This window comes from Arachis stenosperma, chromosome 3 (genome assembly GCF_014773155.1).
Source record: "Arachis stenosperma cultivar V10309 chromosome 3, arast.V10309.gnm1.PFL2, whole genome shotgun sequence".
NCBI classification, from domain to species: domain Eukaryota; kingdom Viridiplantae; phylum Streptophyta; class Magnoliopsida; order Fabales; family Fabaceae; genus Arachis; species Arachis stenosperma.
Genome location: NC_080379.1, coordinates 152,624,235 through 152,648,312, shown reverse-complemented (window position 1 = coordinate 152,648,312; position 24,078 = coordinate 152,624,235). Strand labels below are relative to the sequence as shown.

Genomic DNA, 24,078 nt, shown 5'->3' with positions numbered 1-24,078 from the left:
AAAAATTTCATAAGACAAAAATATATAAGTGGAAAATTAAAAGATAACAGTCAAATAGCAATCACAAAGAGCAGAACCATTTGTCCTAATTGGCTTTTGAAATTAACAGTTTAAAACTACATTATGCACATAACTCTGACTAAGCCAATTAGATTCCAGCCACAATACAATTCTACAAAATTTAATCAGAATGTAGCACATAACATTAACATACCTTAACTGCAAGTTCTCTAATAGCCCAGCATGCATTATTTGCTATTGAAATAGCATGATAAACCAGGCTGCAAAACAAGGAAAGAAGCAGTTCATATGGAAATTCATTAGACACAAAAGAGCACAATCGGTTTTATCATTCTACCTGCCCCAGTTTCGGACATCTGTCCCTCCTCCGAGTCCAAGTCCTTCCATACTAACTACAACAACACAAACACCATCATGTCAGTAAACAAAATAACTATATATTCTTAATCAGCTGAGGAATTTTGTAGAAGAAAAATTCTACAGATCGATGCAAAGTGAAGAAAACACAAGTCCTCAACCTGAGCCATTACTTGAGCAGCATCCTATCTTTTCCAATAGTCTTCGGTACTACCTATACCACAAAAGAAAACCAGTTTATATTAAGCTATTCAACAACAAAGTGTTTTCATAAGTCATAACCAAATCAAATAACTCCTAAGCGATTTCATAAATTTTGTATTAGGTCTTCTCTCTTTAAAGCCAAGATAAATCCAAGATAAATCCTAAAAAGTTAAAACCCCAACACCAACAAGCATGGTTAATGAAATTGCATAATAAAATCATACATCTGAAGAGCTAACATGGCGAGGGGTGATGGAGCCTCCAATCTGCACCAGTCCATCAGCGGTGAACAACGTAATTCTATCCTCATGAACCCATTGAATTTCTGAGAAATCATTGAAACAAATTAGCAATATAGTACTTAGCAAATAAATTACACCTGTAACAATCCAAATGAATACCATCTATCGTACATTCTTATTCATTTCTTAGCTTGTTTAGCCTAATACCCTTTTGGCGACCGGTTTTCTATCTAACGATTAATATCACAAACGGACTCGGACTCACACAAATTTCATGTCCACATGTTCGTATTAAACTCAAGTTTCTAAAGGTCTAGAAATCATATTTTTCTGGGCAGTCTATCTCCAGCTATTGAGGAAAAACCGAGACTGTTATTCTAGGTTTGTAGGAACAGCACCTTGCTGTCTTGTTATGTGGTTTTTATGTTGTGAAAGCCTACGCACGGACTATCTCTCTTATCAAAGTAACTCTAGAGATTCTAACCTTTACTTTGAATTATATTTTACTACATTTGTACCAGAACTGAATTTTATACAAGGTTTTAAAATTCTGCTACTGCACTTGTAAAGATTCAGAAAAACAGCAAGCAGCAGCGTTTTTATAAAATCCATAATAATTTCAATTCTAATCCGCTGCTTCTAAATTTTGGGTAGATTACACTCAACTTTCCTAAGTTTCAAAACAAACAAGTTTTAAGTTCATATCACTTCATTTGATTAATTAATTCTCCATTGGAAGTAATGCCCTGTTTTCATAAATCAGTTTAGAATTTCCAGCAAGCAACCCAGCTTCCAAGTGACTTAATTAAGTCTACAAAATAGATATGAACATGAAATTTGTACTCAATTAAAGTGAAGATGCAGATCTTCAAAACCCCTTTGGTGGCAACTTAAAATGTTACGTAAAACAAAAGTTCCAGTGGTTTGAAATCAATGTTGCAGAACCAGAAAACCAGAAAAATTCTGCAGCAGCTACTGTTTTCAAAAATTCATATCTTTTAAACCACTTGGCCAAATCCCTTGAAATTTTTATGGCACATTCAAGACACACCTGAGTTTTACAGAAAAATAATTTTATCCAAAAAGGTGGTCTGGACTATTACCAGAATTTATTTTAAGTCACTGCCAAATATGCAGAAATTCTGCATCAAGTAATTCCAACAACCTCACATACCAAATCTTATATTTAAGCCAAAAACTCCCCTAAAACCATAATTCCAACTTTCTTGTGACTAACCAAAGTTGCTAGAGTGATTAGCGCAGTCCCAAAAATCCAGAGTCAATATTTTCCAAGTTTTCAAGTGCTTATACACAAGTGAACATTCATTTTTCTGCATCATGTTAAAAACAGAATTTTCACATGTACTTTCTATCATTCATTCACATAATAAATCATCATTCATCATCATCCAACTGGGTTTAGTTATAACAGAACCCATCTCAAGCACAACAACTTATACTACCAACTAATTCAATCATAAAACATGGCCTTTAGCCTTCAAGTAAATTCTGCACATAGCAACTTAAAACCCCAAATAACATTATTAAACCTACAATTCACCAACAGCACCATCAATCAGTCACAAACATATCCTTCTAAACACTCAAACCCTTACCTCTTTTGAAGTTCAAAATTCTGTTTGTGCTTCTTCCTTGAATTAAAAATCCTAGCCACACAAAATTGAAGTTTCGGTCACTCCTCCCTTCTCCCTCAACTCCGTTTCATTCTTTTCTTTCTTCTATTTGTGTGTGTCTGTGATGACCCAGATGAAGCAAACACTCATATAAGTAGAAGAAGAAGTGGAGGAACTTGTCCTGTCTCTCCTTCTTTCCGTCTTGGTTCTGCTCTCTCTCTCCCTCTCTTTGCTGCCTTCTGTTTCTTACTCTGATGAAGGCAATCTCAGTTATCGATCAATTAAAACTTAAAAAGTACCAAATGCCATGAATCCAAAAAGCACTGCATCCTTCAATAACCTAAAAATCCTCTGAAAGTTTATAAATTATACTTGAAGAATACCTAACTCAACTAAAGCAGCAAAATCACTAGGCCTTGAAGAAACAAAATAACCATAACTTAGAGCACATAAACATCGAAAAGAAGAAGCAAAAGCTCCACCATTTCATTTCAACAAAAACTAATTTTAATTTTCAAGATTTCAGCTCAAATATTCTAAAAAAGCACACACATTTGAATATTATATATACAAAAATATGTTTCAAAACTTGCACAATCACAACTAGCGCTGCAGAATCAAATTCCGCAATTGAAATGAACTTCAATTACAACAATTAGTGAAAGAAAAATCCAGCTACTTGAATGAAATTTCAGGAAAAAGAAGGAAAGATTACCAGAGTCGGATTGGAACCACGGGAAAGATCGAAAAGGATCATCACCGGATAGGTTGGAAGAGTCATCGGTGGCTTTGACCACGATATGATGGCGAGAAGAACGAGATGATGAGAAATTTAATGAGGATCTGAAAAGCGGGGAGAGAGGAGATGATAGCGTGGAACGAGAAATTGATGCAAGAGAAGAAGGGAATCTGAATCTTGAGGAGATGATAGCGGTGGAAGAAGACCTAGCAATGGCGGTGGAGTTTCAGCGGTGACCAAGCACCCCTTTCTTCTCTCCTCCATCGCGTTTTCTCTCTCCCTCGAGCTCTCTTTCACTGGCGCTCGACAGCGGTGGAGCCATATGCAGCGTCGTCGTTTCTTTCCTTCCTTCCCCTCTCCTCTCTTCTTCTCTTCTTCTTCCTGTGCTCCCCTTTTCTGATTTCTTCTCTTTCGTGTGTGTGAGTTGAGGGAGGATGAGAGTGCATGAGTGAGGCTGAATGGATACGAAAAGGGGGGAAAATTTTACCTAATGTGAGAGCGCAGCGAACAGAAGCGACGATGAAGACTAGTGATGGCGTGGTGAGTGGTGAGTGACGAATATGAGTGACTGGTGGAGATGGTGAGTGGTGAGTGGTGAGTGTTGACTAGTGATGGCGATCCCTTTCTCTGATTTGGGGGTGATGAGTGGCGCGAAGAATTGAAAAGCTAAGGGTAGTGATGATCGAGTGTTATGTTTTCAGTGGCTAAAGGTTATGTTTTCTGATTTGGCTAAGTGTTTGTACGCATGTATCATTTGGGGAAAATTCAAAAAATTTACTAAGTGTTATTGGACATTTCACTTAGATATATTAGGCAACACTTTTGAAGCGCACCCAAAACTTAATAAATAGGCTACTCTTAAAAAGCGCTCTCTTTGATATAAAAGTGTACCCATAGATATTAACATACGGCTACGCTTTATAAGTGATTTCTATAATATCTAAGGCTACACTTTTTAAATGATGCCAGAATTGTGTTTCCTTTTCTCTAAAAAACAGGCAACACTGAGAAAAGCGTAGCCTATTCTATGAATAGGCTACGCTTTTCAAATGTAGCTTAAAAAAAGTGTGGCTGAATGGGTATTTTTCTTGTAGTGTGTAAAGCTGTCAGCCTGACCCTCTCGCACTAAAACGACCATATCTTGAGTTACAGAGGTCCAAATGACGCAGTTCCAGTTGCGTTAGAAAGCTAACGTCTGGGGCTTCGATTTGATATATAATATGCCATAGTGGCCCTGACGCTAGGCGACACGACCGCGTGCTCTATGCGGCCGCGTTGCAGTGACGAAAAACCAGCGTGGCAAATTTCTTCTCCAGCGATTTCTGGGATGTTTTCGACCCAATTTTCGGCCCAAGAAACTCAGATTATAGGCTATAAAGTAGAGTGATTGCATCCATTCAGATCAGGCTCTCATAATTCACTTTCCGTAATTTAGATGTAGTTTTAGAGAGAGAGGTTCTCTCCTCTCTTTCTCTTAGGATTAGGATTTAGGACTTCTCTTAGTTTTAGGAGTGACTCTCAATCCCAGGTTCAATGTTCCCTTAAAGAATTTTATACTTTTATTTATTTTATTTTATTACTCCATTTCTTATTTACATCTCAATTGGCTTGTGGTTTTCATGTTATGATTTTCTTTGAATTAATATTATTTGAGGTATTTCATTTATTATTGCTTTCTTTTATTTACATGATTATTGCTTCCCATCTGAAGGCATTTTTATTCCAGTAGTTTCAATTTTTTTTCCTTTTGGTTTTGGTTAAGAAATCAGTAACTCAGGAAGTTATCCAACTCAACAGCATAATTGATAATTGTTATCTCCTCTAATTGAATTGAACTTCAATAATCCCAATCTTTTCTTAGGAAATAAATAGGATTCGAAGGTCAATTAATTAGTCCATTGACTTTCCTTTGCTTTAGCAAAGGTTGACTAAGTGGAATTAAAATTCAACTTCCATTATTATTGATAAGAATAACTAAGTCTGGATTTCCAATTTCTCGTACCTTGCCAAAGGATTTGTTTTACAGTATTTATTTATTTTAATTGTCATTTAAATTATTTGCCATACTTGTTCCTCACTCTTGAAACCCCAAATTTACAATCTCCATAACCAATAATAAGAACATACCTCCCTGCAATTCCTTGAGAAGACGACCCGAGGTTTGAATACTCGGTTATCAATTTCAAAGGGGTTTGTTACTTGTGACAACCAAAATGTTTGCACAAAGGGATTTCTGTTGGTTTAGAATCTATATCTACAACGCAACTATTTTTATAAAATTCTTTACTAGCAAAAATCCTAACGTCAAAATGGCGCCGTTGCCGGGGAATTGCAAACGTGTGCCTTATTATTAGTTATTGTAAATATTTAAAAAAAAAATAAAAAAAATATTTTTCTTTTACTTGTTTATTTGTTTCTCCTTTTTCCCCCTTATTTCTGATAACTACTATAAACTGTCACCCCTTTGGCTATGAGTCTGGTTACAATAATGTTGCAGGAAGAAGAAATTATAATGAAAACAGGCATCAAGGTTAGAACAATCAAAGATGGGAGGAGCCACAAGGATTTGATCAACCCTCATGGCAACAACCACCTCCAATGGACTATCAACAACCACCACCATATGCCTATGAACCCTTTCCTCAACATAACTTTGGACCACCACACTCACAAGCCCCTTTTTCGCCATTCACCCCCATATGACCCTAACCCTCAACCACCATACCAACCACCTTATGAGCCATCTGAACCATATATAGAACCACCCCAATTCCAACCCAATTACTCATAAGAACCACCACCTCAATATTCCCCATCTCCATATAATTATCAAGATGAACCACCTTCCTATTATGAACCCTCTCTCCCAACCAATGAATCCTCATATCCACCCAACCTCCAATGGATGACAGACTTCGTGTTTTTCTTCAAAGTTCTTCAGAAAGGCAAGACAGGATAAATAAGAGTGTGCAAAATTTTGCGGACACCTTAGTCGAGTTAGTAAATATAATAGCTTCCCAATATCTGAGCACTCAAAGAACTCCCATGGCTACATGTGGAGAATCAAAAGAAGAGCAAAGCATGAAGGAGATACTAGAAACTTCGGTGGACAATGAGGAACATGGCTTTGTATTGGAACAAGTGGAGAAAGCCATAATAGTTGCAGAGGAAGAAGTGGTTGAAGACTTAGAAGATACAGAACCTCCATGGGAAAGTCCAGTCATAGAACCCCCTTCCAAGACGTTTGAAATTGATGCTGAGGAGGGTGTACAACCTCCAAGGCATATCACAGTTGAAGCCTTGGAAGAGGTTGATCAAGAGATGGAGATTCAAAAAGAAGAAGCACAACCTCCCATGCCCTTGGAAAGCAATGAAGAGGAGATTGAATTGGAAGGGAGCTACCAAGAGGAAGAGGTTGAAATCGAAAAAGCTTGCAAAGAGGTGGTAGTTATCCGAAAAGAGCACAAGGGAGTGGAGCTTGCAATCTCATTAAAAATACCTCTCCCTAAGTCGCCATCATCCTTCACAACATTCAAGTGGGTAAAATTCATATCTCTTAACTTTCTAATTCCACTTGAATATGGGCTACTGGAGACGGATGGTCAACTTAGAGCTCTTTGTGACATTAAGAGTAAGCGAAAGATGGCCAGTGGTAAGAATTGTCCTGCAAGGTTCATTATAGTTGGAAGCTTTAAGTTTAAATGCAAAGGTTGGTATAGAGCTCAACTGAATGGGTCTAGGAAGCTGTTTGGTCGCTGCAGTGAGAATTCAGATCACCTTTCACCCGGCTGGAAAAATGCAGATCAAGACAAAAACGGGTGTAAAGGTAAAGTTTGGGATCATGGAATCTGTTCTGACATCTGTCACCCCAGGAGCCTAAGAATTTGTTTGAAGCTTCGTAAGGGCTTTACGTGCTTAGTCTGGGATCCCGGAGGTTACTGGAGATACAAACATTGGTGGGGATTCCTGGATCAGTACAAGCATAAGCCACCATGACAGGAAGCTCATCAAATGTTCAACTTAAGGACTTTTAACTAAAAGTGCTAGGTGGGAGACAACCCACCATGGTATGATCGTTCATTTTTCATTTTTATTTAGTTTTATTTGCTTTTGAGTTTTATTTTATTTTATTATATTGAACCTGGAGTTTTGCATCACATTCATATTAACACTGCATTCTGCATTTTATTTCAAAAAAAATTTACGCGACGCGACCACATCAACGACGCGTCCGCGTCGCAAGGGGAGAAGAGAAAAATAAAAAACGAACAGAGAGTCACGCTGGAGCGTGGCTGGAGGCGTGCCAATGGCACAAATCAACCCACGCGAATGCGTCGCTGACGCGTTCACGTCGCATGGGAATAATGGCCTCCCACGCGACCGCGTGACCCACGCGGCCGCGTGACCAAGATTTCGACGTCAAAGTGGTGCACACCCGAAAGTTGTGCGAGAGTGGTGCTGGATTGGTGCTGAACGCATAATCCTTCCCACGCGGCCGCGTGACCCACGCGACCGCGTCATATTCCTTTAAAGCCCACTCACGCGATCGCATGCCCCATGCGATCGCGTCACTTAAAATTTGGCACTAATAAGATTTTGAACAGAGAGTTGTGCGAGCACGAGGCTGCACTCGCGCCACTAGCACAAATCGAGTCACGCGATCGCATGACCCATGCGTCCGCGTCGCTTGACCTTATTGCGCACCACGCGGCCACGTCACCCCGTGACCGCATCGCCAACGTCGCACACCTTAACCTTATATGCCAAAATATTTTATCTTTTCTTCCCCAATCCTAATTTTTTCTCCCTCCTTTCTTATTTACTTCCTCTTCCCTTCTTTCCCTTCTTTCCCTTCTCATTCTTCTTATTTTTCTTTTTATTTTATTTTAATTTGTTTGCAAACTTTCATTCATTGCATTATTTTCATTGGTGTTGGAATTTTATTTGGGTAATTGTGGATTGTTGCAAAACTGTTTGGCAATTATATTTTTAAAGGGTTGCTTGCATGTTCACTTTAATACTTTCTATACCGTATTCACCATGCATGCTATGTGTTTGTGAAAAAGCCATATAGCATTATGCACTTCTCTATTTTACTTTATACTATTCAATGCTTGCTTTTCATAAACTCCCTTTACTATTTTATTAATTGAACATAATTGTCAATACAAACATGGTGATTTATTACCAGTAATGCTTGGTTTATGCTACTCATGCCCCTTGCCGGCATGCCAATAAACACCTTGCATTCACTTGTCCTTATATGCACTAGCTATTTTCCATTGATGGCTTTTCACATGTACTCTCGAGCATGTGTTAATGTCAGTTACATCCTAATGTGCATCCATCACCACCTTTTCCGTTCTCTTCCTTGCTATAGTTATCTCTTTGAATTTAATTTACTTTCTCTTCCCTTTTTCAGGATGGCCACCAAGAAAGGAAAAGAGAAAGCTACTCTCAAATCACCGGCAAGGAAAGGAACAGAAAGAGCCCCAGCTGAGGAACCACAACCCCCGTCCACTCGCACATCTTAGCATGCACCGAGGACGGTGCAATCTTTAAGTGTGGGGAGGTCAATACCGATCTCCACGGGTTAGTTAATCCATTCTCAACACCAATTTTTGTTCTTCATTGTTGCATTTGCATGTTTATTTTTTTGTGTGCATATTTTACCACTTGGTTAAAGTAATATTTTCTTCTTCGAGAAATTTTTATAATATTTCACTAATTTGAATAAAACTTTTTGAAAAACTTGTTTGAAGAAATATTATTTTAGAACATAGTTTAAAGCCCGAACACACAAAACCAGTGAGATTTTAAGCCTATTTGATTGGTTGCATTTTATCAACCAATATTTTATTTTTGGTGTGTGTTTTTCTCTCTAAAATTGTGATCTTTGTTTTGCTTGATTCTATATTTCCATTGTTTAATGTATGCATACACTTATATGATTGAGGCCTTGTTTCACTGAGCTTACATATCCATATGGCCTTAACCTTTTCATTATCTATTGCAAACCAATTGTGAGCCTATTTTACCCCTTTGTTCTTTATTTTAGCACATCATTAACTCTAAGCGAAAAACAATAATGTCCTTAATTTGAATCCTTGGTTAGCTTAGACTAGTGAGAATGCTTATGAATTAAGTGTGGGGAAGAGTGGGTTTGGAAACATCTGGTTTGAGAATTGAGTATGTTAGAATTTTCTTAAAATGTGAAAGAAATGTTTAGGACATGTTCATGCATTCAATAAATTAATCATATGCATTGAGAAAAACAAAAGAAAAAAATATATAAAAGAAAGAGCAAAATAACCATATGAGTTGTACTTGAAATTAGAAGGCATGAATGTGTGGAAAACATAGTTAATAGGAAGTCAGATTTATATTATGATTACATGGATTGTCCTAAGTTAGGTGGAATAGTTTATGTTAATTAAGTATTCAAATTTTAGTCCACTTGGCCAAATACAATCCTACCTTGACCCTAACCCCATTACAACCTTTAAAAGACCTCTTGATTTGTGTATTGGTGCATTAAATTTTTGTTGATTGTTAGATGAAGAGCAAGCTATAGAAAGCAAGATTAGTAGAGAATTGAGAGAATTGACCCTAGACACTTGAGAGTTAGAATGATATACACTACCAGTAAGGGTTCAGTGCTCAATTCTATGTTCTCTGCTTTCATGAGCTATCTTCTTCTTGCAAGTTATTTGTATTGTATTTTGTGATTTGAATTAGTGAAATCTAGTTCATATTTGTCTTGAAGAACTTATTTATTTTTAACCAAGTAGGTAGAAACATTTTGCATTTAGTTGCATTCATAGGTTGCATCTCATACATTCTATCATTCCTCTTCATTCCTTTATAGCTTCTCTTGAGTTTAGCATGAGGACATGCTAATGTTTAAGTGTGAGGATGTTGATAAACTACTATTTTATGGTTTATCTTATGCTCAATTGAGTAGTTTTTATCAACTCTTTACTCACTTATTCATACAATTTGCATGTTTTACATTTTCCTTCCTGATTTTGTGCTATGATTGAAAACATGCTTCTTTGATCTTATATTTGCTTATTATTAATCCTCTCTTATGACCATTAGATTCCTTGATATGTGTGTTAAGTGTTTTCAGATATTATAGGGCAGGAATGGCTTGGAGGATGGAAAGGAAGCATGCAAAAGTGGAAGGAATACAAGAAGTTGGAGAAATTGCAAAGCTGTCAGCCTGACCCTCTCACACTAAAACGACCATAACTTGAGCTACAAAGGTCCAAATAACGCGGTTCCAGTTACGTTAGAAAGCTAACGTCCGGGGTTTCGATTTGATATATAATATGCCATAGTGGCCCTGACGCTAGGCGACGCGACCGCGTGCTCCATGCGGCCGCGTCGCAGTGACGAAAAACCAGCGTGGCAGATTTCTTCTCCAGCGATTTCTGGGCTGTTTTCGACCCAATTTTTGGCCCAGAAAACTCAGATTAGAGGCTATAAAGTAGAGGGATTGCATCCATTCAGATCAGGCTCTCATAATTCACTTTCCATAATTTAGATGTAGTTTTAGAGAGAGAGGTTCTCTCCTCTCTCTCTCTTAGGATTAGGATTTAGGACTTCTCTTAGTTTTAGGAGTGACTCTCAATCCCAGGTTCAATGTTCCCTTAAAGAATTTTCTACTTTTATTTATTTTATTTTATTACTCCATTTCTTATTTACATCTCAATTGGCTTGTGGCTTTCATGTTATGATTTTCTTTGAATTAATATTATTTGAGGTATTTCAGTTATTATTGCTTTCTTTTATTTACATGATTATTGCTTCCCATCTGAAAGCATTTTTATTCCAGTAGTTTCAATTTTCTTTCTTTTTGGTTTTGGTTAAGAAATCAGTAACTCAGGAAGTTATCCAACTCAACAGCATAATTGATAATTGTTATCTCCTCTAATTGAATTGAACTTCAATAATCCCAATCTTTTCTTAGGAAATAAATAGGATTCGAAGGTCAATTAATTAGTCCATTGACTTTCCTTTGCTTTAGCAAAGGTTGACTAAGTGGAATTAAGATTCAACTTCCATTATTATTGATAAGAATAACTAAGTCTGGATTTCCAATTTCTCATACCTTGCCAAAGGATTTGTTTTACCGTATTTATTTATTTTAATTGTCATTTAAATTATTTGTCATACTTGTTCCTCACTCTTGAAACCCCAAATTTACAATCTCCATAACCAATAATAAGAACATACCTCCCTGCAATTCCTTGAGAAGACGACCCGAGGTTTGAATACTCGGTTATCAATTTCAAAGGGGTTTGTTACTTGTGACAACCAAAACGTTTGCACGAAGGGATTTCTATTGGTTTAGAATCTATATCTACAACGCAACTATTTTTATAAAATTCTTTACTAGCAAAAATTCTAATGTCAGTGAGTACCAGTTTTCTAGAAGTGCATCAAAGCGTCTTCGATTAGACAAGTTTTGATAATAAGATAAAACAAATTTATAAATTGACAAAATGTGATTTGGAAATTTAAGTTTTCAAAATTAAATAAATAATAAACAGACAGGTTTGCATGAAGATTAAGAGAAAAAAGCAATAACAATGCCTTTAATTAAATTAAAGAACTGTAACAGAAGGAATAAAAATGTAGAAAGATAAATTGAATAAAGAAGATAAAGAACACTTCGTGAATAAAATTAAGTGAAAAGTTAAATTTACAGAAAAACTAAATTGAAAGAAGAAAGTGAAAAGAACCCTACAGAAAGTGTAACTCAATTGCAAACTTAGATTCCCTGAGATGTGAGAATGCTTAGAGTGTTTTTTCTGAGTAAAAGTTCTAACCCTTATTCCTTAACAGTTCATAATATTTATAGGCTATCTTACATAACAGTTAAATAAATTACAATTAATTACAATTAAATGAGAAATTACAAATTTGAAATACAATCACTCTTGGTAACTGTTCCCATTGCGTGATTATAGATATTCCCCATGTTTTTCTTGCATAATAAAAGCCACTAACCTTCCTGCTTCAATTCAACCGTTCGATCAGCTTTTTCGAAGGCGTTACTTAATTCTTCGAATTGAAACTTCTATTCGATTTGGCTCACTCGATTACCCATAAAATCGAAATCCAATCAGCACTGAATACCTCCAACCTTATCCTCACACATATATCTTCTCGAGAGACTAAAGTTTATTTCTTCAATTCACCTCATTTATATCGAAAATATTTTTCGATCAACAATATTTTATATAGGATAAAATACTAAATTAATTTTTTATATTTGGACGTAATCCTGCTTTTGTCCTTAAGGTTTAAAATATCCTATTTGAATTCAAGAAAATTTTATTTAGCTTCAATTTAGTCCCACTGTGAGGTTCAAAGTTAAATTATTAACGGAATGTCCTACATGACATCAATACAAGAATAAGGTCGATAATCTAAAGAACAAGTAAGAACTCCAGAGGTACAAAATTAACTGTGGATGAATCAATGTATTTATTTACCAGTCTTCTTATAATTTAAATAAAATATTTTCTATAGACCTAAAGAGAATGATAAATAAATATATTGATACATCCACGCTTGATTTTGTGCCTCTAGAATTTGTACTTGTTCTCCAGATTATCGATCTTGTTCTTGTACTACTGTTATGTAGGATATTCCGGTAATTATTTAACGTTAACCTCACAGTGGGACTACATTCAAGCTAAATAAAACTTTTTTGGATTCAAATGTGATACTTTAAACCTTAAGAAACAAAACAGGATTACATCCAAAACGTTAGGGACCAATTTAGTAATTTACCCTTTTATATGAATGAGAAATGTGGTGGCTTATTTTTAAATACATGTAATATAATTATATTTTTTATTGATTTATTTTGTATTTTCTTTTTTAATGCCTTAAATTATTTATTATTGTTAATTTAAATATTTTTTTCAGAATTTTTTTTTTATTTTTTATTTTAAAATTTTGGGCCTTCTAATATTATTCAAGTCAAGTCAAGTTCTACTACAAAAAATACGTTGAATACCGTCAGATTTAGCGATGAATGTTACCACGGATTTAGTGGCAAATTTTTTGACAGTTACAAGTGAAAATTTGTCCTTTGAATAAGTTACCGTCAGATTTAAAATTTCACCGCCAAATCCGACGGGAAACAGATGCGCGGAAAGTAATTTTATTAGTGCCGAGTTTATCATCGGAATTTTTGTCAAAAAATTTCGATAGTAACAGGATGGCTTAAGTACTTTTTTCGTCCTTAAGGTCTTAGACCAAAATCAAAATCGTTTCCGGCCTTTTTTCTTATTAAAATCATCCTCAACATTACAAAACGTTAAAAAATTGTCCTTTTGTCCAGAAACAACATTTTGTGGACAATTTTACCCTTACATAAAAATTTAATTGATGTGGTGTCATTTGACTTCAGTAACGTGGAGTGCAGAGGGGTAAACCGTAAACGATGGAAGAAAGCAAAGAAGAAGCAGAGGCAGAGCTGCAGAAGAAGTACTCGTCAATGGTGGAACGACTCAACAAACGCCACCAATCCCATTCAGACAATAACAACGAATCGAAATCATCTTCATCCCCTGCCTTCGAGTCCACATCATCCTTTCTCACCCGATTCTCCAACCTCAAATCCTCCATCGAATCCCAACTCACTCACTCTCATTCCCTCTCCTCTTCTGACCCATCCAGCTCGAACCCGATTTCGAGCAAATCTCAGCATCAATCTCTCATTTGGAGAAGCTTGTTGCAAAAAACTCCTACTTCCTTCCCTCCTACGACGTTCGATCCTCCCTCAAGACCATCGCCGATTTGAAACACACCCAAGAAACCCTCATCTCCCAGCTTCTCCCTAAAAAGAAGTTCTCCTTCAAGAACAAGGCTGCCACCAAGAAAGACACTACCAACAACAACAACAACAACAACAACACTGTTACTCCATAAGAACCCAAACAACCCCTACCTCTCAATCGCGACTCCCTGGAGTTCAGGAACAAATCCGACGAGCTTTTGGTGGGTGATTTTAGGGGATCGGAGGTTGGCGAATTCATGATGTCTGATCTCAATTCTTGTGAGGTTAGGATAATTGGTTGTGTGAGGACGCTCTTCGTTCACAGGTTGAAGGATTCTAGGGTTTACATTGGGCCTGTGTTGGGTTTAGTCCTCATCGAGGACGGTGAGGGCTGCGTTTTTGCCATGGCATCACATCAGATTTGGATCCACGCTGCAACAATAATTAACGGAATGTCCTACATGACAGCAGTACAAGAATAAGGTCGATAATCTAGAGAACAAGTACAAGCTCCAGAGGCACAAAATAAACTGTGTATGCATCAATATACTTATTTATTAGTCTTCTTATAATTTAAATAAAATATTTTCTATAGAACTAAAGAGAATGATAAATAAATATATTGATACATCCACGCTTGATTTTGTGCCTCTAGAATTTGTACTTGTTCTCCAGATTATCGACATTGTTCTTGTACTGCTGTTATGTAGGATATTCCATTAATTACTTAACTTTGACCTCACGGTGGGACTACATTCAAGCTAAATAAAAAATTTTTGGATTCAAATGTGACACTTTAAACCTTAAGAACCAAAACAGGATTACGTCCAAACGTAAGGGACCAATTTAGTACTTTACCCTTTTATATAAATGACTAATGTAGTGGCTTATTTTTATATACATGTAATATAATTATATTTTTTATTGATTTATTTTGTATTTTCTTTTTTAATACCTTTAATTATTTATTATTGTTAATTTAAATATTTTTCAGAATTTTTTATTTTTTATTTTTAATTTTTGGGCCTTCTAATATGATTCAAGTCAAGTCAAGTTCCACTACAAGAAATACGTTAAATACCGTCAGATTTAGTGATGAATGTTACCATGGATTTAGCGGCAAATTTTTTTACAGTTACGAGTGAAAGTTCTTCCTTTGAATAAGTTACCGTTAGATTTAAAATTTTACCGCTAAATCCGACGGAAAATAGATGCGTGAAAATTAATTTTATTAGTGCCGGGTTTATCGTCGAATTTTCCGTCAAAAATTTTTTTATAGTAACAGAATTTAGTGAAACGCGTTGTTTAGGCAACGACGAACACTTTACCGTCGAACTTTTTTGCCGATAAATTCGACGATAAATTTCTTATAAAATTTGAATGCAAAACCTCTCTCTCTCTCTCTCTCTCTCTCTCTCTCTCTCTCTCTCTCTCTCTCTCTCTCTCTCTCTCTCTCTCTCTCTCTCTCTCTCTCTCTCTCTCTCTCTCTCTCTCTCTCTCTAGTCCATTGAAGAAGGTTGCACCGCTACTACTTGCAAATTAGCACATCGTCGTTACTGCTGTTGGAGTCTCTGCCATGCCGTCGATCGGAGGTCGTCGCCTTGTCGCTATCATCGTGGCTGAGTTACATCGCGCCAACATAAGGTTGTTGTCCATTTTTTGTTGTTGCTTGTTATATTACTAAATCCTAACTCTACCACTGTAGGTTTCATTGCTGTCTCCTGTTACCGCTACGCTTTTACCATTATGCAGTCACCATCAGAGGTCATTTTTCTATAATTTTTCAATTTTTTTTGTTTGTTTAGAATTTGTTAGGTATTTTATTAAATTATTGAATAAATTTTTTAATAAAATGTGTGATAGAGTTTTGTTATATTAATTTAGTGTAATTAGAAATTAAATAATGTTATGTATGGTGTAATTTAGGGTTTGTTTTAAGTTGATGGTGTTTTAAATAATTGTTAATTTTTTGAGTTTATTGTTGTCTGAGTTAATTAGTGTTGATTGTTGTTAATTCTTTGAGTTAATTTTAGCTTGTTAATTTTCTAAGTTAATTATTAACTTATTGTTAATTGTTGTTAATTTTCTGAGTTTATTGTTGTCTGAGTTAATTATTTTTTGAGTTAATTTTGCTGAATTGATTATTGTTAATTTTACTAAATTTGTTATAATTTACTCATTTGAATATATGAACTTTGATTTGTTTGTTTAATTATAATTTATGTGTTGATTATATGTATATAGTTTGTGTGTTGATTATGTTTATGGTTTGCAATTGAATATGTATAGTCTACTATTTCATAAAATGCTCTTGTAGACAGTAAATTTATAATGCAAAACCTCCAACTAGATTTGTAAGTTGCTGAACTGTATAAGCTTAAGTAGATATATCATTTGAGAGATATAAATATGCATGTTAGTAGATTACTTAAAATCTTAAATAGATATGCTATTTGTATAATTAATTTTTCTTTTCAATATTTTGTTGTCTAGAGAATTTTAACTATGTAATTTTACTTAGCCACTATGAAGTATCTTGTTTTTCATATCAAACCTTATGTAAGTTCATCTTTCCTGAATTTAGAGTATATGTTTATAATGCTACTTTTTTTTCATACGCGAGTAATTTTTTTATTTATTCGTAAATCTTGATGTGTGAATTTATTTGTGAATTTTTAACGAAAAATTATGGACAATTTATTATGAAAAATTATAAAATTTTAAATTTTGTTAGTTTAAAAATTATTGAATTTAAATATTTAAAATTATATGTTGAATTTTTAAAAAAATTTTTTTAAAAAAATAAAATTTAATATTATTATCATATTTGTCAGAGAATGAATCCGACAGTAACAAGATAAAATATTTTACTAATTAAAAGTTAATATTTATCGCTAAATTTACTGGTAATTAATGGCAGGTAAAAAAATTTGTTAGTAAATAATTATCGACAAAATTTATACCGTTGAATTTATTTCAATAGTAATTTCAATGATAAATATATTACTGAGAGATTTTTTTTAATAAATTTATCGATAAATTTAACTGTATTCGACAAATTTTTTGTAGTGTTCTAAACATAACTCTTAACATATTACCAAGCTGGATGTAGCATTAATTAACATCTGCCCTAACTTGATGAGGTACCTACCCTAAACATTACACTTAATATACCACCCATGATGTAGCATTAATTAACAAATGATATGACATACTACCTAAAGAGAGGATTATTAGTACAACGCTCATACATTATCCCACGTTTAAATACTAAATAGCTAGGATATTGTTCAATAAAAGCGACTAAGAAATTAAAATTTAACATAATTTGTACACCATACATTATTCGACAACATCAATGAATTATATCATCACATGATATAGTAACATACTAACATATATATGACTTGATTCCATTCAACTCAATCCATAAATAAAGCAAGTCTCTTTTCCAAAGCGCACTTATTAGGATCCATCATTCCATATAAGGCCACAATCAAGAGAACACCAGACTGATATGCATTATTGAAAGAGGATATTATGCATCTTCTTTCATGCTGCTCACCTTTCTATCTTTTTGTTAGCAATGGTAAACAACAGTTGCTAGCTCTTCCTCCAACAGTAGTGGCAGATAGAGGGCTTCCAATTAAGGAGATGTTTCCGTAAAGACGGTAAAATGTTTTTTTTTAAGACGGTTACGTCTCGCATTATTATTAGACGTATTAATAATCGGTTATTTTTAAATTTTTTAACAAATTAAAATAAAATCGATTTTTTTTATAATAATAATAATAAATTTATTTTTTTAGGAATCTAATTGTATTTTTAAAGTTTTAGGAATTTAAATATCCGTAAAACAAAATGTCAGAGATATATTTATTTTTTTATTAAAAAATTTAAAGATAATCGGTTTAAATTGTGTAATTCGATCGGATCAAACCGGATCTAATAATTATATTGCAGACAATTGGATTTATTATTGTTGTTATAATAAACTGATTTTATTCTAATTTATTAAAAAATAAATTATTAACTAATTTAATAAAAATATCTAATAATAACATGACACATATAAACGTCTTTAAAAAAAATTATTTTTTAGTGTCTTTATTAAAGTAGTTTCTTCGAATTAATGTATGTTAATCAGTCCTCTCTTTCTTATTATATATGATGGGTTTGCACGGCTAGTTATACATTTGGGTTCAATAATTATTTCCACGTATAGTACATTTTTTTTTAACTTTCACGTAAAACGTCTTATAGTAATGCGTAATTAGAAAGTATTTATGTAATCGACCAGTTTCTTAAATAGTAATATAACTTTTTAATTGAATTATATTCTACAATTCTAGAACTAAAATACTGTTACTCTATGTACCAAAAGAGAGTCTATTTTTATTGGTAAGTTTGATCTAGAAATTCAATTGCAAAATGTAAAGGCTTAATTCTTAAATTTTAAATAATAAAACCTTATTTGGAATACTTGAATACTTTTACACTTGCACCAAAGAAGGGGGGAAGGCCTCACTTTTATACAGTAAATAATAGTACAAGATTAAATTTGTTTTGACTTTTTGGATTGCATTGGCAGAAAGAAAGTGAATCCGTTCATTTCTTCCACATAATTTAATATTTTGTTTAAGGTAACCTGCATGACATATAGAGAAACGAACTTAAATGAGTTAAAGTAACCAAACAATCCACAGTTTTTGCAGAGATTTACTTTTGAATACATGTATGAAAAACCATTATATCTGGCTAGAAGTCTTCTATCTTTACCAGCATGTATGGGATTAATTAGAAGTAGAAAAAATAATAGTAATAAAAGAACCTATATATGAAATGCTACAATATAATTTAATCTGTTTCCCTTTATGTGAATATTTAAAACACTGTGGGCGGAATTATCAAAAGAACTTTAACATTACTTTCAATTAAGAGATTTCAAAAGTGACATATATATTTATAGATTTTAATATGTTTTAGAAAAGTATTCGGATTGAAAATAATCTCTCAAATCATTATTCTTATTTTCTCAAAAAAGAAAAAACATATTATAACTGTAAACATCTTATATAGTTAACTTATAATAATTCCTAAAAAAAATAAAAAAGATAAATATTTAATCTAACCTTTTTATTTCTTTCCATCTTTTGCCAGAAATTTACATCCAAACTTTCCAAAAATTAAATAAACCTTAGAGGGTAATTAAAGTGCTTTTTGACTCACCCCAGCTTTAGATTTGTGTCTCTACCATGATCTTCTTCAGGAAGATAAGATGAATTGCAGACAATGGATTTAAATGAACTCCTTTGCTCATTTGCAATGCTTGATGATATCTATTCCATCATTATAATTCTTAATGAGATCATCGTTTAATTTTAAAGGCAGTATTAACAAATTAAATTAAAGCACGAGTTCGGAGAAACCTTTACCTGTTTCAATTTATGGTTCTCTTCGGTCAGTACTGCTCCCTGCAAATTACAGTAGTGAGTTTGTGCTCCACTCAATAAAAGAATATGGCATTTAGAATGGAAAAAAGTCCTAAGTATTTTAACTACAACAATGATTTCTCTCTCATGATTAGACTATAAATGTATAGAACAAATTAAAATCATATTAACCATATGGGTTTGAATTTGAAATGTATGAGCTAGTGAGTTTGGTTTAGCTATATACTTTTACCTTTCTCTTAAGGGTGTAGATCTCTTGTGTAAATAATTCATCCTGATGAAACACATTGGCATTAATATTACATCAGCAAGATATATAAATGATCATATATGAGTAATCTGCAAGTGCTAAAGCATAAGAAATTCATCAAACCTTTACTTTTGAAGCATTAGAGAGACCTTTTATAAGTTGCTCTTCTAATTTGTTGAGTTCGTTTAGTGTCAATCCTTGAAGATCTTCACCATTTAACTGCCTATCTCACAGTTGCAAATTAGACCATATATTTCAGAATCACTCATATGTATGTATAATTAAAATTGCATCCAACATGTGGATCTCTAATTAATCAAATACCACTAGCAGCTAGCTAGGTTGTTGCATTGTATATATACCTGAGTTCACGAGCCTTTTGTTCTTCTTTCTTGCGCAGCATATCATAGTTGGAGGCAGCACCACTCTCAACCTATGCATAAAATTCCCAAAATATTCTTAATTTCATCATTAATGATATATTAAAGACAATAAATATATAATCCACGTACATATATTCCGCAATCCGCACCCACTTTAATGTTTCCAATTCAGAATCCACAATACTTGTCAAGAATTTAGACCAAGTATACATATTGTGTGCTTTTTCATCCACACAAAGCCTAAAAGTATAAAACCAATCCCTAGGTTTTTTTTTTTTAAATAATTGAATTATGCTTGAAATTCAATCTACAAGAAATAAATAATTAAATAAAAATACTATTTATACACCAAAATCAACCACCAATATATTTGTGTATAAATATGAATATAATTTAATTTATTTTTAAATTAAATATGGATTCTGCTAGAAAAATAATAGACTATTTGTACAATGGGCTATTGAGTTACAAAATGAACATCTCTTATACTATCTAGAATAACCATCCGAGTATTAGGAATAATAATCATACTCTTGACCTTTCGGATTTAGCACTCTAATACCATATCATGATACCACTCATCCCAAAAATTTCAACTGATGGAAAAAAATAACACTAATAATTATATCTCTAATACTCCATAAATCTCCGTTGTACACATTATACAAATATTCCATTAAATATTTATACACCAAAAATACTATTTATACTTATAGTTGATTTTAGTGTACATGTATCATAATAGTCCATAATTAAATAGATATGTATGTATAGAAAGCAACAATGCCTTCTAAACAAAGCCAAAACAAGCATGAGGAAGATTTTATCATAGATAGATAATCCAACTTGGTATTAGGCCCACAAAGAGAGTGGTTCAATTCAAAGACACGAAGACAAACAGCTCTGGAGTTGCATTTGTGCAAGCATTAAACAGAAAACACAAAATAGTACGGCCATGATGATGAACAATTATACCATTCTTACAAACAATCTCTGCAATTATACGACTCTTATTACATAATCTATACAGTTTTCTATCTACCCAAAAGCTAAGATCAATTAGATAGGAGTAAAACTAAAGACAAAACGCAAATATTTCACATCTCTATATTTTGTGTCTCAAAATACCTACCAAACTCAGTTTTGGATATTCTTTATCTACAGAAAGATAATTTGTAGTTGCCTTTTTGATGATATTATAAATTCATAATTGTGGCAAGTAGCTACCTAGTACAAGAACTTGGTGCAATACAATTGATACCTGCAGCACAGCGGATGGAGGATCCGATTTTTGAATTGGTGAATGCTGATTACGTCTTTCTATTAATTGTTGCATACTGAAAACAACAAATCCAACACATTACATACAACTACATCCAGAAAACTCATGCACGCATGTTCTACATTGTTAACAATGCTCACAAAATTAAGACTTCACAAACATTACATACCTAAAATTAGATGAACAATGAGATTAATAATTAGAGACGATGATTTGGATTTTCTAAAATAAAAAGTTACGGAAAGGTATGATATTAATATAATTCGTTAAAGACATATACACAAGATATTAATTTAGTTTTTTGAAATATTCTTTTAGATCATTCTATCCCTAAAAGGTACATTAGTTCATTATATTTCGGTTTTTAAAAAATGCATATGATATTTATCTGGATATATTATTTTTCATGAATTGAAATTGTTAATTCTTTGATTCTTTGTATCTTTGAGAAATCAAATAATGCCGTGCACATCTTTGTTCGTAGGTTACATCAATTTAAGTTGGTATCAAATTCAATCCTCTTCTTCTTGTTATTTTACCCTCTTCATGTATGTCCAACTAAATCCCGTTCAGTTTGAGCATGAAATTAGCACAAGAGTGTAAGAAATCCTCACATCACTTAAAATTAGGAAAATAATAAGGCTTAAACAACTACAAAAACACTGTATCACCTTGTTTATAATGTAGTTTTTGAATAAGAGCCATCCAATTCTAAAGTAAAATTAAAAAAGAAAAAAAGATAAAAAAGATGAGAGAGAATAAAAAAACCAAACAAATCAATACTTTCTTTTTTAGAAAATACTAAATAATGAACAACTTTTTGTTGTACTTTTTATTCTCAAAAATAGTACTAAAATGATTCATTAATTTATATTTCCTAATGAAAAAAGTTTAGGTGACCAATTCTTTTTAGACAATATATAACTAATAATGTCATTTTTCACTCTTATTATTTCAAAAAACAAAAAAAACAAAAAGAAGCACACTTGATTTTCTTTCTCATATAAACTTATATATAGTCAACAAAAAATGTTCTTCATATAATAATATATCTTCCCATTGGTGTAAGATAAATAAGAGTACTGGATAGTGAGAATGCAGTTGTATATAGTATATAGTATATAAAATATACCTTGAAGTAGCATATTGAAAAAGCTTGCTGGTTGTGGAGAAGACAATGAGAGCAATTTCAGCATCACATAGAGTGTTAAGCTCCTGAGCCTTCTTGAAGAGCCCTTTCCTCCTCTTTGAGAAGGTAACTTGCCTTGAACTTATGTTGTCGATCTTCTTTATCTCTATCTTCTTCCTTGTCATTCTTTAATTTCCCTATCTCAAAGTCCAAACCCCCATTATTATTATTAACTACATCTAAGATCAAGGGGTACTTTAAAGGGGACAAAGAGATTACACATAATAGGAGAATCAACTACAAATTAAATAGTAATACCAGTAATAGTAGTTCTTCATCATCAGTTTCTTGAGAAAAGCAATGGAAAACATAAACTAATTAAATCTGATCAATCGATTAAATACCTTACCCTTCATTCAGTGAAGCAACTCATAATATAAATCTAACTTTTAGCGTTCTCCATGTTGATAATACATGTGAAAATATATATTACACTAAATTAAAGTAGAGAGAGAAATGAATTACAGATTCAAGATAGGAAAAACTAAGAACAGGTCTATCTGCTTCAATCACAAGGATATATTTGGTTGACAAAAAAAAAAGGAAAAAACAGGTGGATATTAATTAAATGAAAGCATGGAATTTGAATGGTGAGAAGAGTGGAGCTTACAAGGGAGGTTGATGCGGTGGCAGGAATGAATGAAGAAAGTGAGGTGAGGGTATGAGATTTGAGAGTCCCGATTCCAAAACAATTTGAGTGCCGAATATGTATTCCGAATTCCTCAGAAATATAAATGGTGGAGTGGGATGTGGGTGTGGGTGTGGGGTTCTGAGCTTTATTTTCATTGGCCACCACTCGATACTTGCTGTACGAATACTGCTACTATTGCCATTAATTTTTTTCTTTATCTTTTTAGTTTTTCTATCTTGAACTTTCTCCTGCACTCCTGGTTTTTATTTAGAAAAAAAAAAAGAAAGTAAAAGTTTAATGTTCCAATTTATTTAGGTGAAACACACTATCAGTTATCTTCATGTGACTAATGCAAATTGTCACAGATGGATAAAAGTCTGTGTCTCTTAATCATCTCTCTCAAGTTTGATATTCACTAGAAAACGAGAATAGAGCTTATTTATTTAGGAGGGACGTTTATTTTACCTGTTTCTGTAGTACTTAAAGGTTTAGTTATTGGGTTTCTGGCCTGATAGATACCCTGATACAAAAAAAAAGTTATCTTCATATAAAATTAATAAATTTAATTAAATTTATTAAATTATTTAATAATTTTTTACTATCAATTTTATACAAAAACAATGATATAATTACATGTAAATTTTTATATTTATTTATTATTTGTTAATAAATAAATATTCATACGTAATTATTTTTTATATAAAATTAATAATTTAATTAAATATATTAAATTATTTAAAAAATTTTAACTAATAATTTCAAATAAAAATAAATATTTATTTTATTGACGAGGCTATATTATGGTAATTTTATTATCGCTTGTGCCTGGAGTTCCGTACAGCAAGTCGGCATCCATTATATTGCATCGATGGGAACGACTGGGAAAGTGTAA

The 24,078-nt window shown here is 33.2% G+C and overlaps 1 protein-coding gene and 1 pseudogene across 2 annotated transcripts; one reads left to right on the top strand and one right to left on the bottom strand.

Annotated features, from left to right (window-relative positions):
• The first annotated feature begins 13,662 nt into the window (after window positions 1-13,662).
• LOC130966912 (tubulin-folding cofactor C-like) lies at window positions 13,663-14,480 on the top strand (annotated as a pseudogene).
• A 3,916-nt stretch (window positions 14,481-18,396) lies between these two features.
• LOC130969696 (MADS-box protein JOINTLESS-like) lies at window positions 18,397-23,409 on the bottom strand. Of its 2 annotated transcripts, none has more exons than XM_057895545.1 (9): window positions 23,166-23,409; window positions 22,499-22,696; window positions 21,346-21,421; window positions 20,064-20,134; window positions 19,825-19,924; window positions 19,684-19,725; window positions 19,434-19,472; window positions 19,228-19,337; window positions 18,397-18,646 (listed from the first exon to the last, which is right to left on the bottom strand). In XM_057895545.1, the coding sequence occupies exons 2-9, from the start codon at window positions 22,678-22,680 to the stop codon at window positions 18,637-18,639; spliced, it is 630 nt and encodes a 209-aa protein (XP_057751528.1). In that variant the 5' UTR covers window positions 22,681-22,696; window positions 23,166-23,409; the 3' UTR covers window positions 18,397-18,636. The 2 variants fall into 2 exon arrangements, with proteins under 2 accessions (XP_057751528.1, XP_057751527.1); XM_057895544.1 differs by having other exon boundaries at window positions 22,499-22,692.
• Window positions 23,410-24,078: the final 669 nt, after the last annotated feature.

Bases quoted from the DNA above. Each gene is read 5' to 3' on its own strand.
- LOC130969696 (XM_057895545.1), bottom strand. From the start codon at position 22,680: ATGACAAGGAAGAAGATAGAGATAAAGAAGATCGACAACATAAGTTCA. The intron at 20,135-21,345 runs GTATCAATTGTA...TTTTATGCATAG, and splicing joins CTCCATCCGCTGTGCTGCAG to GTTGAGAGTGGTGCTGCCTC. The intron at 19,338-19,433 runs GTAAAGGTTTCT...ATGATGGAATAG, and splicing joins AGAACCATAAATTGAAACAG to ATATCATCAAGCATTGCAAA.